At 46.2% G+C, this 14,558-nt stretch overlaps 1 protein-coding gene across 4 annotated transcripts in view; it reads left to right on the top strand.

Annotated features, from left to right (window-relative positions):
• MORC2 (MORC family CW-type zinc finger 2) overlaps positions 1 to 14,558 on the top strand; it is a 62,793-nt gene that overhangs the window by 30,270 nt on the left and 17,965 nt on the right. For all 4 annotated transcript variants that reach the window (XM_050914276.1, XM_050914275.1, XM_050914274.1 and 1 more), the window contains exons 9-11: positions 979 to 1,104; positions 7,399 to 7,478; positions 14,138 to 14,220. In XM_050914276.1, coding sequence (XP_050770233.1) covers positions 979 to 1,104; positions 7,399 to 7,478; positions 14,138 to 14,220 — 289 coding nt within the window. The remainder of the gene's footprint in view (positions 1 to 978; positions 1,105 to 7,398; positions 7,479 to 14,137; positions 14,221 to 14,558) is intronic.

Raw genomic sequence — 14,558 nt, 5'->3', positions numbered from 1 at the left:
GATGTTATTGAGTACACAGGTGCAGCAAACTCCTTGGGGACCTCCAGGGATCTAATACGCTTCTCAGTTTCTTTAATGCTTGCTGGTGAGCTTTCATGATTACCACTGGTCACTGGAAGGAGCTTTTCCTCCTGACCTTGTGATACCATTTCTGTGTGTGATCAGTGCAGTTTGTTGGAGCATACTCCTGGCTAACCGAAGGGTAAGAGAACGCACTAGCAAGTGGGGCACACACGTAGTGATAAATGGTCCAGTTTATAGATTTGACCTTTATTATCCAGCTGTATTCAAAACATCTTTTTCAAGCTACAGTAATATGTGCATCAGTGTTTTGTAACAGTATTTAAAATGTACAGCTCAATAGAAAATCTCTGTAGAAGACGTAGGTAGAAAAAATTTAGAAGAAAAGCTTCACTTAATGTAGCTGCATGGTAATTAAAATAGAAGGGCCTTTTCTTTTACCTAGCTTTCTTGCTGAAGGTTGTCTCTTTGGCATGTTTTGAAGTAGATGGCTGTGAGCTGAGATGGTAACAGTTACAGTTGCATGAGGTGTGAATCCTGCCATAGGTGCTTAAAATACATCAGGGGTAGTGCAGAGCAGCGTGAGGAGGTGCTCCTGTGGTCACTTGGCTTCTAGGTAGCAGTTTATTGGGAAATGAGAATCTTACAAGTTTTGTCCATGGAGAAACTTGTTCATTTGGTTTGGATAGAGGAGGAGGCTCTGTGACAGTAGTATGTCATGGCTCTTCTGAATTGGAGGGGAATGAAGGGGAAAAAACTGTGAAGGAAGGAGGAAGCGGAGTGCACACTGAAAGAGACTCCAGGATGAGCACTCTGACTAAAGAGACACTGATTACTCCGGGGGTGAATCGATGGAGTTATCTCAGGGCTACATGGACTGGGAGAATGTCTGCTGGTAGTTCTACAAGGAAATGCTGAACAAACTGCTCGGTCTTTGTAAGCATCCCTCTCTTGCAGAAAGCCTGAGCGCCGCTCCTTCCGTGCCTATGCTGCTGTGCTTTATATTGATCCCAGAATGAGGATCTTCATAAATGGACACAAAGTACAAACCAAACGGCTTTCATGCTGCCTGTACAAGCCAAGGTAAGTGTTGGACCCAAAGTCTGCAGACGTGTGAGACCTTTTGCAGTTTCTTTACAGAAAAGGTTTAGCATTTTGTTCTCCAGGTGTATCCTGCATAATTCCATGTTAAAGCCACAGAAACAGATCGTAAGAGAATGGAATGTGGTATTGACATCATGGAAAAAGAGGCAGATAGTGGAAAATCTAATGCCTTTGAAAATCGCATGAGTAATTTGTGCAGTTTGGCTCCCCTTCAGAGCAAACAAAGAAATGAAGATACTGGTTGGTCAAAATGCCATATCCATACAAAACTGTTGGGTAACTGTTTTTTTTAAGTAGGACAAGGAAATACATATGGTGGGTGTTAGAATTATTACTGAAAAGAAACTAGACTGAGCACTTTGAAACAATTGCTTTGAAAATTAACTTTTATATGTAGCTGATCTAGGTTTGAATAGAGATTGGGAAATACCTTTCCCTATCTTCCTTTTAAATTTCCTTAAAGAAGAAATTTGGAAGTGAACTGAGATGTGCTGCCAGTTGGCTTAACAGGGACTGGAAAAGGTTATAAGGATAGGAGAGGAAAGGAAAAAATGTATTTAAGTCTGCTTGAGGCAAAAGCATTCTTCTGTCCCTGGGAGCACACAGGCTGCATTCTAGATACCTTAACATGATTTGTCTTAATAAAACAGTAGTAATTTTATAGAGTATTTGTGGATTGTTTTAATATAGCATTTTGGGTTGCAGTAGTGTTTCAATAGTATGGGCCCGCTATCAACCCATCGGGTACTTTTACTAACTGCAATCCGATGTCACGCAACTGATTGCTGCCCGAAGAGCCTGGCCAGTTTTCAACTTACAGCATGATCTGTCTGTCAAGCTCGTACTTCCTCAGCTTCTTAAATGAAAATGTGTGAAATGGTATCAGAAACTTGACCGAAGTCAGGGGAGATTACATCCACTGCTCTCCCCTTGTTGACCAAGCCAGTCGTTTCATTGTAGAAGGCAGTCAGTACGTGCAGCTTGAATTGGCACTGTAAATCCTGATTTGCTACGTAGAGAATCTGAATTTCTGACTGCGTTTTACCTACATGTGAGTGCCATGTGCTGCCTCCTCTTGTGCCGCAGTCCAGCAAAAGTACTACGGAGAGAAAGCAGAGAAGGAGGGCACAGGTTTTTATCTCATCAGAGACCAGCTTCTTGCGAGACTCAAAGACAGGATGCCATCACTATGGGATGGTGCTAGCATTGTCATGATAATATAACATGGACCAGGTCACCCCACATGTTCATCTGCTTCAGTATCTTCTTTTTCAAGTGGTCAGTAGTCGATGCCTGGAGGGGGATATGAGAATTTTGTTCTATACCATAGGACTGTTTTCTGTTGAAAAGAGACTGTGTTTGTAGACAATTTAGACAGCAGCTCCTCTGGGTTCCTATCACCAATTCTGTATCTGCCTTTCATTGTTTTGGGGGAATAGTTGCAGCTGTAGAAGGGGAAATTCAAATTGTAACTGCTCAGCAATGGTAATTCGTCACCAAGGAATGATCTGGCATGGAGGGCAAGAAGGCCCATCCACAGAACGGGTTACACTGGCTGATGAGATAAGAAATGCTGTGGTATTGTCTCGTTACAGTGGGGTAATGCCAAGTACTCAGGGGCCAATCGTGGTAAACGGAACTGGTGCTGGGGGATGAACCCAATGCTGGGCTAAGGTGCCCCGTGCTGACGCTCACAGGATCAGTGCTGGTGCAGGTGTATCTAACAAATCTGCTTGTGCCACATCTTTGCAGACACCTTGTAGGTCTGCTTATGGTGGTAGGCCAATAAAAATTCCCCAGCACTGTAAAGACATTTACATTTAAAATCCTCACTCCTGCAGCAGAGTAGTAAAGACTGCAAACAAGGCCTTCCTGTAGAGCACAGTGTAGATCTTCTTGGACTTGGGGCAATTATCGTAGCCTTACTGGGTCTTTCTGGAGAGTGTCCAGACTGCTTCCTTCTGGTCTCAGACTCCTGACACCAGGTTTGGGCTCCAGAAGCTGCGTGGCCATCGGTACAAGCCATCGAAGCCTTCACCGTGGGTTCTGAGAGCCAGTATGGCCCTTGGGGTAGGTGCCCACACTGTGCTCTGGACAGGTTGTGGAAACTCAATCTTTTACCTTCAGACACCTGAGTAGAGCTTAGTCTGCCCTGGATGGCTCTTTCCTGAGGGAAAACCAGTAAATCAGTCCATTCTGAGAGTGGAGTTACTCTGCTTTTACAGCTATAGGTGATTTTTTTCTTTTTCTCCCTGAACCTGCTGAAAAGGGTTGCTTATGCCCTGGATTTTCCCTTTAGAGTTGGAGCCAGAGCTCACGCATCCCCATTTAGCTACTGGGCTTTGAGTGCTCTGCAGGTTAATACTACTCCCCTGCACTTGTACAGGGACTCCGATTTGTATAGGGGCACACAGGGGAAGTGTATCACCGTTAAGGTGTTCCTTTAGAGGACAGTTGATGTGGCAGCGATCAACTCAGCTCTTTAGCATAGCTGTTTTCTGCAGAGCCTCAGTGGCCTAGGCCAGGTAACTGTTGAACTTTCCTGGTCCAGCAAAGGGATGGGTAACAGGCAATGAAGGTTCTCCTGTCTTACGGCCCAAGTAGATGGTGTGCTGCATGTGGTACGTACTTAAGGGCTCTTTGCTAGTCTTTGGGGAAGTGTCATGATGCCTGAGCCTAAACGGGTGTTAATTTTATTCATGTCCTCCTGATAAAGGCCAGTGACCTGCTGTAAGGGAATGGCATTCATCTGTCAGTATGGAGATACCTCTGTCCATCCATATTGTTGGTTTTATAAGAAAGTCTGTTATGAACCAGTCTGGCATGCAAAGGGCAGGTCATTATCTGATGGTGAGCTGACAGCTGACTCCTGATTGCAGTCTTTTTACATACTTCTTGGCAAACTTGGCCAGGTGTCTTTCTGTTTGAAGTGATGCTTCTTGGCTTATGTTGGACATTGGTAGGTACAGCCATTGGCTTGTCTCTCTGCCCTCTGGTCTGCTTTCAAGATCTGCTTGGGAGGATTGCCGTCAGGAGGTGGTGGCTCCCCTCCCACAGTAGAGCTGTAAGTCAGATTGCTTTCATCTCTGAAGGAAAAGCTTTTACAGTGGCTTGTCTGCAGGTTAATGTGTTGGTGTTAGAGCAAAGAATGGAAATCCATCGTAGGCTTTAGGGTATTTAAGTGCCTTTACTGAAAATTGAGGTTTTGCAGCCATTGCACTGTTCTTCGTCAGGAATAACAGCTTGTCTCCTGAGCAGGGCACTTGTTTTCCTGTTGTCATCTGCCCTTTCTGGAAGCTGTGTTTCTGTGGGTAGAGGCTTCTCCATACCTTTCGGGAGCCTGTAACATCCTGGTGGCAGGGACAGGGTGGTTTTGTGCAGATCCTTCACCAGTGTTTGCAGGTGTGATACCACAGTACCAGCCTCCCTGGGAATGGCTTGTGTCTCCTGAAGGATCGCTTCCATCTGTTCCCTCCCGCAGTAACTGTTTGAGCTTGTTTAGCAGCACAGGCTGTGCAGATAGAAGTAGCCAGGCCATGTACAAGGATGTCCCTTCACAAGGGCACTCCAAGGCAGTCGTAATGAACGTCTTGAAGCTGGGAGAGTGTGTTTTACTGTCGCATCCTGCAGACTTGTTTGTCTGCCTGACCTTTTTCCGTACATCTTTGGTAGATACACTGTTCCAGACCACTTGAATAGGGGCTTTCCTGGCTGTGAATGAAGTCATTTGGTCTTGGAAAAGAAAGTGAAACAGGAGGGTGGGCATGGTGATGGCTCATGGTGCGTATCTGGGACGCCCTGCAATTGCTCACGCTGCACCCTGTTGCAAAGGGGGTGCTGTCCATAGGGTCCCCTTCAGGTACTGCCCTGCCTCACAAGCTGGGCGTGTTGAGATAATTCAGCTTCACTCTGCTTCTCTTTTTTTTTTTTTTTGCCTCAGGAAAGTCAGGCGGGATGTGGATGAGGTAATTTAATTACGCCAACATGTTGAAAGCAGTCTGGTTTTCAGAATGTGTTCTCTCTCTCGGCCCCGGGTAGCTTTAATCACCCTTAAGTAGATTTGAGGAGATGGTGCCACCAAAAACCTGACTCTGCATCTCCTAACATGGTTATTGGGTGATTTCTGGAAGAGTTAGCACCTACCTCCTTTTTCCCCAGTGAGGAGATCCTTATGAATAGCAGAAAATGAGTTTAGTAAATGCAGAAATGTATTTAAGTGGACTGTGCTTGTGGTATGAATTTTCTGGATTTGGGAACAAGGGATTTCTGCCGGTGAGACTATTTCTGACATCAGTATCAACATCCATGTGTGCTTGCCCAGAGAAACATACCTAAACGAAATTTTTCATCTGTGCAAGGCGATTTCTCATGGATCCTGATAGATTATCTGCCATTTGGGGGGATCTTGTCTCTCATTGGAATCTGAATGTGGTTCCTCCTACATTAATGAGTCGGTCAATCAAGCCTCACGTCCTTATGTGTTTCCACCTCTCCCTGTAAAAACAGCATTTCTAGTGGCTTTTGCTTTGGCTAAATGCTGGAGAGGTTTATTTTTTCATAGAAAGTTATCTGGGATGGGATTTTTCTCTTGATACATCCAAAACTGTGTGTCTTAGGCGGTTTGAGTTCCTGCAGCCTCTGATCATCCTTCTTGGTGTCATCTCCTCTTCCCCAATTACGTGCCTCTGCACAGAGGTGACGCATACTCAGGAGCTTCTGCCTCTTATACATGCCTGCCTCTTTCACTCTGCAGTAGTCAGTCAGGTTGTGATCTGCATTTGGCATGTTATGATATAGGGAAGGTGAAACAAGCCACTGCAACTCAAGCACAATTTACGAGGGTATGAGTCAGATGTGTAGCATACAGAAATGTCCTGAAACTTCAGAGCTGAAACTTGAAGCTCTGTTCAGAGTTGCTCTGCCACTTAGAGGCTTTGAGCTAGCCCTGCATGGAGATGGGCACTGTCAGACTGCACCTGTGGACAGCTGTTTGCAGGAGAAAGGAAGGGTTATTTATCTGTAATGGGAGGTTTTTGAGAAGCTTTCCATATATCGTCACTCCTCCTTTCTGCTTCTGAAGTTATTCCTCTAAACCTTGGGATTTCCTCCAAGAATATGGATATATTTTGCCCCCACTGGCTAATGCAGAAGGGGGTATTGTGGTTGCAGCTACTACTAAAGCATCTGTCCTGGTTTTGGCTGGGATAGAGTTAATTTTCTTCTTAGTAGCTGGTACAGTGCTGTGTTTTGGATTTAGTGTGAGAATAATGTTGATAACACGCTGATGTTTTAGCTGTTGCTAAGTCACGCTTATCCAAAGTTAAGGACTTTTCAGTTTCCCGTGCTCTGCCAGCAAGCAGGTGTGCAAGAAGCTGGGAGGGAGCAGAGCCGGGGCAGCTGACCTGAACTAGCCAAAGGGCTATTCCATACCATGGAACGTCATGCCCAGTGTATAAATGGGGGGGAGTTGACCAGGAGGGGCGGATTGCTGCTGGGGCATCGGTCAGCGGGTGGTGAGCAATTGCATTGTGCATCACTGTTTTTTTCTTGGGTTTGTTTCCTTTTTTTTTTCCCCTTTTTTTGGTTATATTCTTTTTCATTACTATTATTATTATTTTCATTTTTTATTATTATTATTATTGTTAGTATTATATTTTATTTTACTTTAGTTATTAAACTGTTCTTATCTCAAAAAAAAAAGAAATAAAACCCAAGAAAAGACAAGTGATGCACAATGCAGTTGCTCCCCACCCGCTGACCGATGCCCAAGCAGCGATCTGCCCCTCCCGGCCAACTCCCCCCCAGTTTATATACTGAGCATGACGTTCTATGGTATGGAATACCCCTTTGGCTAGTTCAGGTCAGCTGCCCTGGCTATGCTCCCTCCCAGCTTCTTGCACACCCGCTTGCTGGCAGAGCATGGGAAACTGAAGAATCCTTGACTTAAGATAAGCACTACTTAGCAACAACTAAAACCTCAGAGTGTTATCAACATCATTCTCGCTCTAAATCCAAAACACACTGTGCGAGCTACTAAAAAGGAAATTAACTCTATCCCAGCCAAAACCAGGACAGCATCTCTGACTTAAAAAGTTTTTGCCTAACTGCATCCAAAAATGCCCAGTTCCTGATATGTAAACTTCCTTCCTCATTTATTGAATCTATTGAGAAGAGTAGAGTAGCATGTGGAGACCTTATTCTCTCATACAGTGATGACATCTTGGTTTGACCTTACTGCTGAGTTTGCTGACTAATAAGTTTTGATCATCACAGGATGTACAAATATACTTCAAACCGTTTCAAGACCCGTGCAGAGCAAGAGGTGAAGAAAGCAGAGCACATGGCAAGGATAGGTGAGTCTTCGGGGTATGCATGCATCCTGATTTTGCTGTAGTGAAGGAAAGGACTGAAAGAGGCTGCCTTGCTGGATATGACCTGAAATTGCTTGCTTCTGTGATCATTATGGTTGCTCAGGAAATTAGTTATTACAGTGACTACGGATGACCCAGACTTACTTCCATGCAATGGAAGGAACGTACATTGTTCCCTAAGACCGCTTCCTCTGGGGAATACATGTACAGAACAACCCTTGGAGTCACAGCTGTCTGCCCTTGCTCCATCTGAAGCCTGGCTAAGCTGCCGCCCTGTTACCCCACAGTTCTGCTCTCACCCTTTGCATATCATTAGCTTTTGGCTCTGCTCTCCTCCTGCTCCTTCCCTGTTGAGGCAGTTGGTCAAAAAATAGATTTTTATTCTGTCACTTGATGTAAAGTGATTGGTCTGGGTGTACAAAGGAGTCCTGGTTCGTTTCTTGTTTTTTTTTCCCCTTCAAGACATACCTTTTGTCCATCTAGTCTTCCCTTCCCATTAAGTCCTGTGGTCCTCAGGAGAAAGTCAGTTTGACATTATTGGATATTCAGCATATAGAAATTACATAAGCATATAAATATAGCATATAACTTCATTAAATTTGCACAAATTTAACATACAAAGCCGTCTCCCTAACCCCTGATGGGGAAATAACGTAGCAAAGGAGGAATCTTGGAAGTTGTAAGACATGTTGACCTATATCTTCTGGTAGGTTTCATAAATCAACTTCATAAATCAATCAGAGGCACGTGTCCTCTCTCCCTGTGTAAGAGCTGCTCTAGGCACGTGTGCATGTGTGTGCAGGTCAGATATGCACGTGATGGTGCCATGTTCAGCCTATGCAGAGTCATTAAGGGCAGCGTGATTTTGACCCTGCCCAAAGCAAAGCAGCAAAATGAAATTGTGTAAATTGCTATGTTCCCTATTCCTCCTTTATGAAGTACAACCTAACAAGATAGACTTGAAACTATAAAGTTTAAGCAGATTTTATCCTGTGCCTCAATTCTCAGATAAATTTGGTTTTTAGATTGAGTCCTATAGCCAAAGCAGGTGTTCAGCACACACTTGCATTGCCTTTCAAGAAGGTGCAAATGGCATGAATTATAGAGGCTTCTTTCTTGCAGCAGGCCATGAAGCCTTCATGATGTTTAAAAGGTGAGCTTTAGTGTCTTGACACTGAAGAATACTGCCATTCGGTGTCCCAGTGCTAAGAACAGATACCATTGGCACGGAAACGTAAACTCATTTTCATCACCAAAGCTAGCCCACTGCCTCTGGTGGTGAAGTAGGTGCTGAGCGAAGGGCTTTGAACCTGGTGGTGAAAACTCATGGCAGACCTCAGACTGTTTTCTGCAAGATTTGATCACATGAAGCCTCCAGAACTAAAACATTCTTGTAGCATTAACCTCAGCTTCAATGGCACAGATCTCATTTCTTTGCTTCTAGGAAAACAAATTTAATCTGTAACAACCAAGTTCTCTTGTTCTGCTGTTGATAGAAAAGATTAATTTCTTGTCATCTCCAGCATATGTTTTCTCTTGAGGATGCACACTACTCTTAGGTGGGATGTTCACCAGGGAATGATTTGCAGTTTTCTCTCTCAAAACTAGGGGTGTGTTGTGAGAAATGGTGGGTCTCAGCAGAGCTAACCACAGTTCCAGTATGCCGTGGCTGCCTGCCAGGGATGTGCTGGAGTCCATCATACTGTAGAACTCCACTGAGGGATTGATGAGTCTCTGGAAGTAGCTTATGAGCTTGTTGAGCCAAAACTTATGATAACTGAAAAATAGCTATAGGGGGGAATGGAAAAAAAAAAAAAGAAAGACGTATGGGCAGCTATGACTGTTGGTGACATGGCTTTGGCATATCCAAAAAGACCCACAGCTCAAGAGTGAAGACATACATATATTTAAGATAAGGGAAAGCCGCTCTTCATTCCCTGGGAACTGACTTTGTGCCTCATGCGATAAGCTGTAGCATCCAGATCCCCAAGTGAGCGGATGGACCCAGGAAAAAAGTACCATTCCTGGGCAAGGTAGCTATGAAAGACCATCAGCTGCTTTCTGTGCGTTTCTGAACCAAGACTGAATACTGCACCAAGGCATCTCAGTACTGCCGTTGCCTACTTTCAAGAAATCCTCTTACAAAGTTTGAAAAGCAAGCAAACAGAAAAGGTGAGGAGTTACGTGGGTGTCCAATACTGAAAGTCGTTAACAGCTATGTTCTGCACCGGATATTAGTCCGGAGTATTTTAGTGTGTCCAGTGGCTTGCTCGGCAGCACCATGGGTATGCCATGCCTGTTGTCCCCTGCGAGGATGTGAATGCAGATTGTAGCTGCTGTATGCTCGTCGTCCTGCTTAGGGCATGCATTTTTGCCCGTTAGGGCCTCAACCCTCAGACTCGTAACTGAATCGTTCCTGGTCAGCCATGGCTTCTCAGTTGTCGTTGTGTTAGTGGAGCAGGTTTGACCTGTGCCCTTATGGGTCACCGCTGTGTTCTTCCCTCTAGACACAGTTGCATTTAGCCCACCAGCTTCTACCGTATAAGCTTTCATTTAAATGGACCAAGTGTTTTAAGCAGTCTCCAAACTCCTGTGTTTTCACGTTTAGCCAAGCTGTCTCTTGATGATGAAGTTGGTCGCACAGTGCAGTTCTGCTGGGATTTGCTTGGTAAGCTGCAGTGAACCTCAGCGTGCTTGTGTGGGATTTAGTGGGACAAAACTCAAATGTAACACTGCAGAGAAAGGAAAGGTGATTTTTATTGTAATGGTCTAAGTAAGTTGACTGTGCCCATTTGCATTCGCGTACCTGCACACACCAAAAACGTAAATTTCTGGAAGTAATGCTGACCATGGCATGGAGGACGGTGGATACCGGTTATCAAACACTGGCTACAGCGTCTGGATTCCTTCTGGCTGGCAACTGAGTGCTGCTTTTTGGAGAGGTGCTTGGTAATCTCTAGGAGCCAATTGCTATCCTGTCATCTTCTTGCTTACCTCATCCTCCATAAATCTTAGGTAAGGTTGCTCCTCCACTGTTGTGTTTCCTTGTTTTGGGTGTCTCACAGCTGCAGTTTGTCTTCCTGTTGGAAGAGCAGGGAGGGAGATGGCTCATAGGGCGTGCTGCAACTGCGCTGCTGCCCTCCTGATACGGAGGTGCAGGCCTGCTGCTCGCCTTGGTTTAAGCCACACCATACCTCAGCACGTACTGGTTGTCTTTCCAAATCATAGAATCATAGAATGGTTTGGGTTGGAAGGGACCTTAAAGATCATCTAGTTCCATCCCCCCTGCCGTGGGCAGGGACACCTTCCACTAGACCAGGTTGCTCAAAGCCCCGACCAGCCTGGCCTTGAACATTTCCAGGGATGAGGCATCCACAGCCTCTCTGGGCAACCTGTTCCAGTGCCTCACCACCCTCACACTAAAGAACTTCTTCCTTACATCTAATCTAAATTGCCTTCTTTCAGTTTAAATCCATTACCCCTTGTCCTATCACAACATGCCCTTGTAAAAAGTCCCTCTCCGGCTTTCTTGTAGCCCCCTTTAGGTACTGGAAAGCTGCTATAAGGTCTCCCCGGAGCCTCCTCTTCTCCAGGCTGAACAACCCCAACTCTCTCAGCCTGTCCTCATAGGAGAGGTGCTCCAGCCCTCTGATCATCTTCTTGGCCCTCCTCTGGACTCGCCCCAACAGGTCCATGTCCTTCTTATGAGCTGGATGCAGTACTGCAGGTGGGGTCTCACAAGAGCAGAGGGGGAGAATCACCTCCCTGTCCTGCTTTCGGCTGGGATAGAGTTAATTTTCTTCTTAGTAGCTGGTACAGTGCTGTGTTTTGGATTTAGTGTGAGAAGACTGTTGATAACACGCTGATGTTTTAGCTGTTGCTAAGTAGCACTTATCCTAAGTCAAGGGCTTTTCAGTTTCCCATGCTCTGCCAGCAAGCAGGTGTGCAAGGAGCTGGGAGGGAGCAGAGCCGGGGCAGCTGACCCCAACTAGCCAAAGGGCTATTCCATACCATGGAACGTCATGCCCACTTCCACCCTTCGTGCCCCACGTTGGGCGCCAAAAGGACAGTTTTCCCAGGGCGAGGCTCATCGCCTGTATCCTGGGTGTGCTGACCCCTGTGATTTCCCCAAATGCAGGAAACTCAACTGCATGGGGCAGTCTGCTATTGTTTTGCAGAGTTGGCCAGGAGGCGTGGATCGCTGCTCGGGCATCGGTCAGTGGGTGGTGAGCAGTTGCATTGTGCATCACTTGTCTTTTCTTGGGTATTATTTCTCCTTTTTTTTTTTTGTTATATTCCTTTTCATGACAATTATTATATTTTTCTTAGTTAGTAGTATATTTTATTTTACTTTAGTTATTAAACTGTCCTTATCTCAACCCACGAGTTTTACCTTTTTTTTTTTTCCTCCTCCCCATCCCATTGGGAGGGGGGAGGGGGAAGTGGCTGCGTGGTGCTTAGTTGCTGGCTGGGGTTAAACCATGACAGTCCCTCAACCTGCTGGCCACGCTTCTTTTGATGCAGCCTGGGATACGGTTGGCTTTCTGGGCTGTGAGTGCACGTTGCCGGATCATGTTGAGCTTCTCGTCAACCAGCACCCCCAAGTCCTCCTCAGGGCTGCTCTCAATCCGTTCTCCACCCAGCCTGTATTTGTGCTTGGGATTGCCCCGACCCATGTGCAGGACCTTGCACTTGGCCTTGTTGAACTTCATGAGGTTCACACAGGCCACCTCTCAAGCCTGTCCAGGTCCCTCTGGATGGCATCCCTTCCCTCCAGCGTGTCGACTGCACCACACAGCTTGGTGTCGTTGGCAGACTTGCTGAGGGTACACTCAATCCTGCTGTCCATGTCGCTGACAAAGATGTTAAACAGCGCTGGTCCCAGTATCGACCCCTGAGGAACGCCACTTGTCACTGCTCTCCACTTGAATATCGAGCTGTTGACCGCAGCTCTTTGAGTGCAACCACCCAGCCAATTCTTTATCCACTGAGTGGTCCATCCATCAAATCCTTGTCTCTCCAATTTAGAGACAAGGATGTCATGCGGGACAGTGTCAAATGCTTTGCACAGGTCCAGGTAGATGACGTCAGTTGCTCTTCCCTTATCCACCAATCCTGTAACCCCGTTGTAGAGGGCCACCAAATTTGTGAGGCATGAGTTGCCCTTAGTGAAGCCATGTTGGCTGTCACCAATCACCTCTGTATTTTCCATGTGCCTTAGTATAGTTTTCAGGAGGATCTGCTCCATGATCTTGCCAGGCCCAGAGGTGAGACTGACTGGCCTGTAGTTCCCCACGTCTTCCTTTTTTCCCTTTTTAAAAATGGGGATTATGTTTCCCCTTTTCCAGTCAGTGGGAACTTCACTGGACTGCCACGACTTCTCAAATATGATGGATAGTCGTAGAAATCGTGACACAAATCATGTCTGTGCCTATCAGCACGTGCTACTCTTTTAACTCCTGCTTTATCGTTTCTTCTAGTCATCTTGCACGTAAACATTTCCGTGCATACTTTATTTATATCGGTCTATTTCTGTTAGAGATTTCTACAGTTCATGAAGGCTGCAGTGTCGGTGCATCCTCCTTCAGAAAGTTCTGTGCTCGGAAGCGAGCACGGGGAGCATTGCGGCAAGGTCAGTGCTGCATTCACAGCACACGTGCCCGAGTCGGGTGCTTGCAGGTGGCAGCTGCAGCTCCGACTTTCCCTGCCCAAGCAAGGCTTTACTTGCCAGTCCACATTTACCCCCTGAACCTCATAGCCCGTGGGACGGAGGAGGGTTACTCACTCAATTAGTTCTTGTACAGCTGTGAGCAGAACAGGCTTCTGACCTGAAAGGGAACGTGAGAGGGCTGTAGCCAATGTGCTTTAGGATGGAGAGCATGCAGATGCAAGACACATGGTGCTAATTTAGCAAAGCACCATGTGTCTCAATTTTAGGAAGGGATCTCCTTGCTGAAAATGAAATTTATTGAATGAATTTTAAGCAATATGAGGGTGATGTGTACCTATTGTCAGGCAGTCTTGTTGGTAGTCTGGGAGAGATGTGAAAAGGGGAGTTTCTTTTAAGTGGTAAACTTTGTGCATGCAAAGATCAGGTGTAGTGGCAGGTTTTCAGAACACTGTATCCTATTTTGTGTGTAGCACAGATTTGTCTTTTTCCAGGCAAAATTTAGCAATTATCAAAGATAAAAGTGTTTCTGAGAGTGGTCCTTTCCCTTCATCTCTGCAAGAAAATTACCTCTTTGTAACTCCTTTTCAAGCCTGAACTCAGTCTTCGTTTTGTGAGAGCCTTTCTCTGCCTTCACGCTTCTGGGCAGAGCAGGCAGGGCCACGTGCATCCTTACTCTTTCCAGTTCCTTGCTAACTTCCTCATGGATCCTTCCTTTAAACATGCTTTTGCAGAGTTTAGCCCTGCTATTATGCCAGTGTTGACTGCAGCCTCTGAGCAAGTTTAAGATGGCATGTTGGTGGTGCCCTCTCATATGTATGGTTTTATTTTGTACCTTTTTGTGTTACCTTTGTACCCTTGTGCATGTCAGTCCAGCAAAGACTCTCTGGAAATCGGTCTCCTCAGGTGAATGCCTTATGATACGCTGTCTGTACTGAATGGTTGACATCATCCTTTTCCCCGTGTGTTTCAGCGGAGGAGAAGGCTCGTGAGGCGGAGAGTAAAGCCCGTGCCCTTGAGCTGCGCCTAGGAGGGGATCTCACGCGGGAGTCCAGGGTGAGCCTTGTGCTTTGGCAGCGCGTCACGTTTCAGGCACTGAGGGACGGTTGAGCGTGGTGGCCTTGGAGCAGCGCTGGCTTTGGAGCAGCCCTGGCTGGTCAGCACCCAGTGGTAGCACCTGGTGTATAGGTTAAGCAGGTGGGGACTTCAGTCAGCGGTGAGTTGCCAGCAGCGTTCAGGCAGCTCTGTGGTCTCATCACCACTGGATGTGCTTCGGCATCGACACATGGTTTCTAGCCCAAATGGGAAGCGTGCTGACGTTCCCCTGCCCACAACAACCTCCAATATATCCTGAGTGGGAAGGCAACCCCCAGCCCCCAGGCGCTTTGTTTGAT

Source organism: Gymnogyps californianus, unplaced genomic scaffold (genome assembly GCF_018139145.2).
Source record: "Gymnogyps californianus isolate 813 unplaced genomic scaffold, ASM1813914v2 HiC_scaffold_34, whole genome shotgun sequence".
Lineage (NCBI taxonomy): Eukaryota > Metazoa > Chordata > Aves > Accipitriformes > Cathartidae > Gymnogyps > Gymnogyps californianus.
This window is presented reverse-complemented; position numbering and strand designations above follow the sequence as displayed.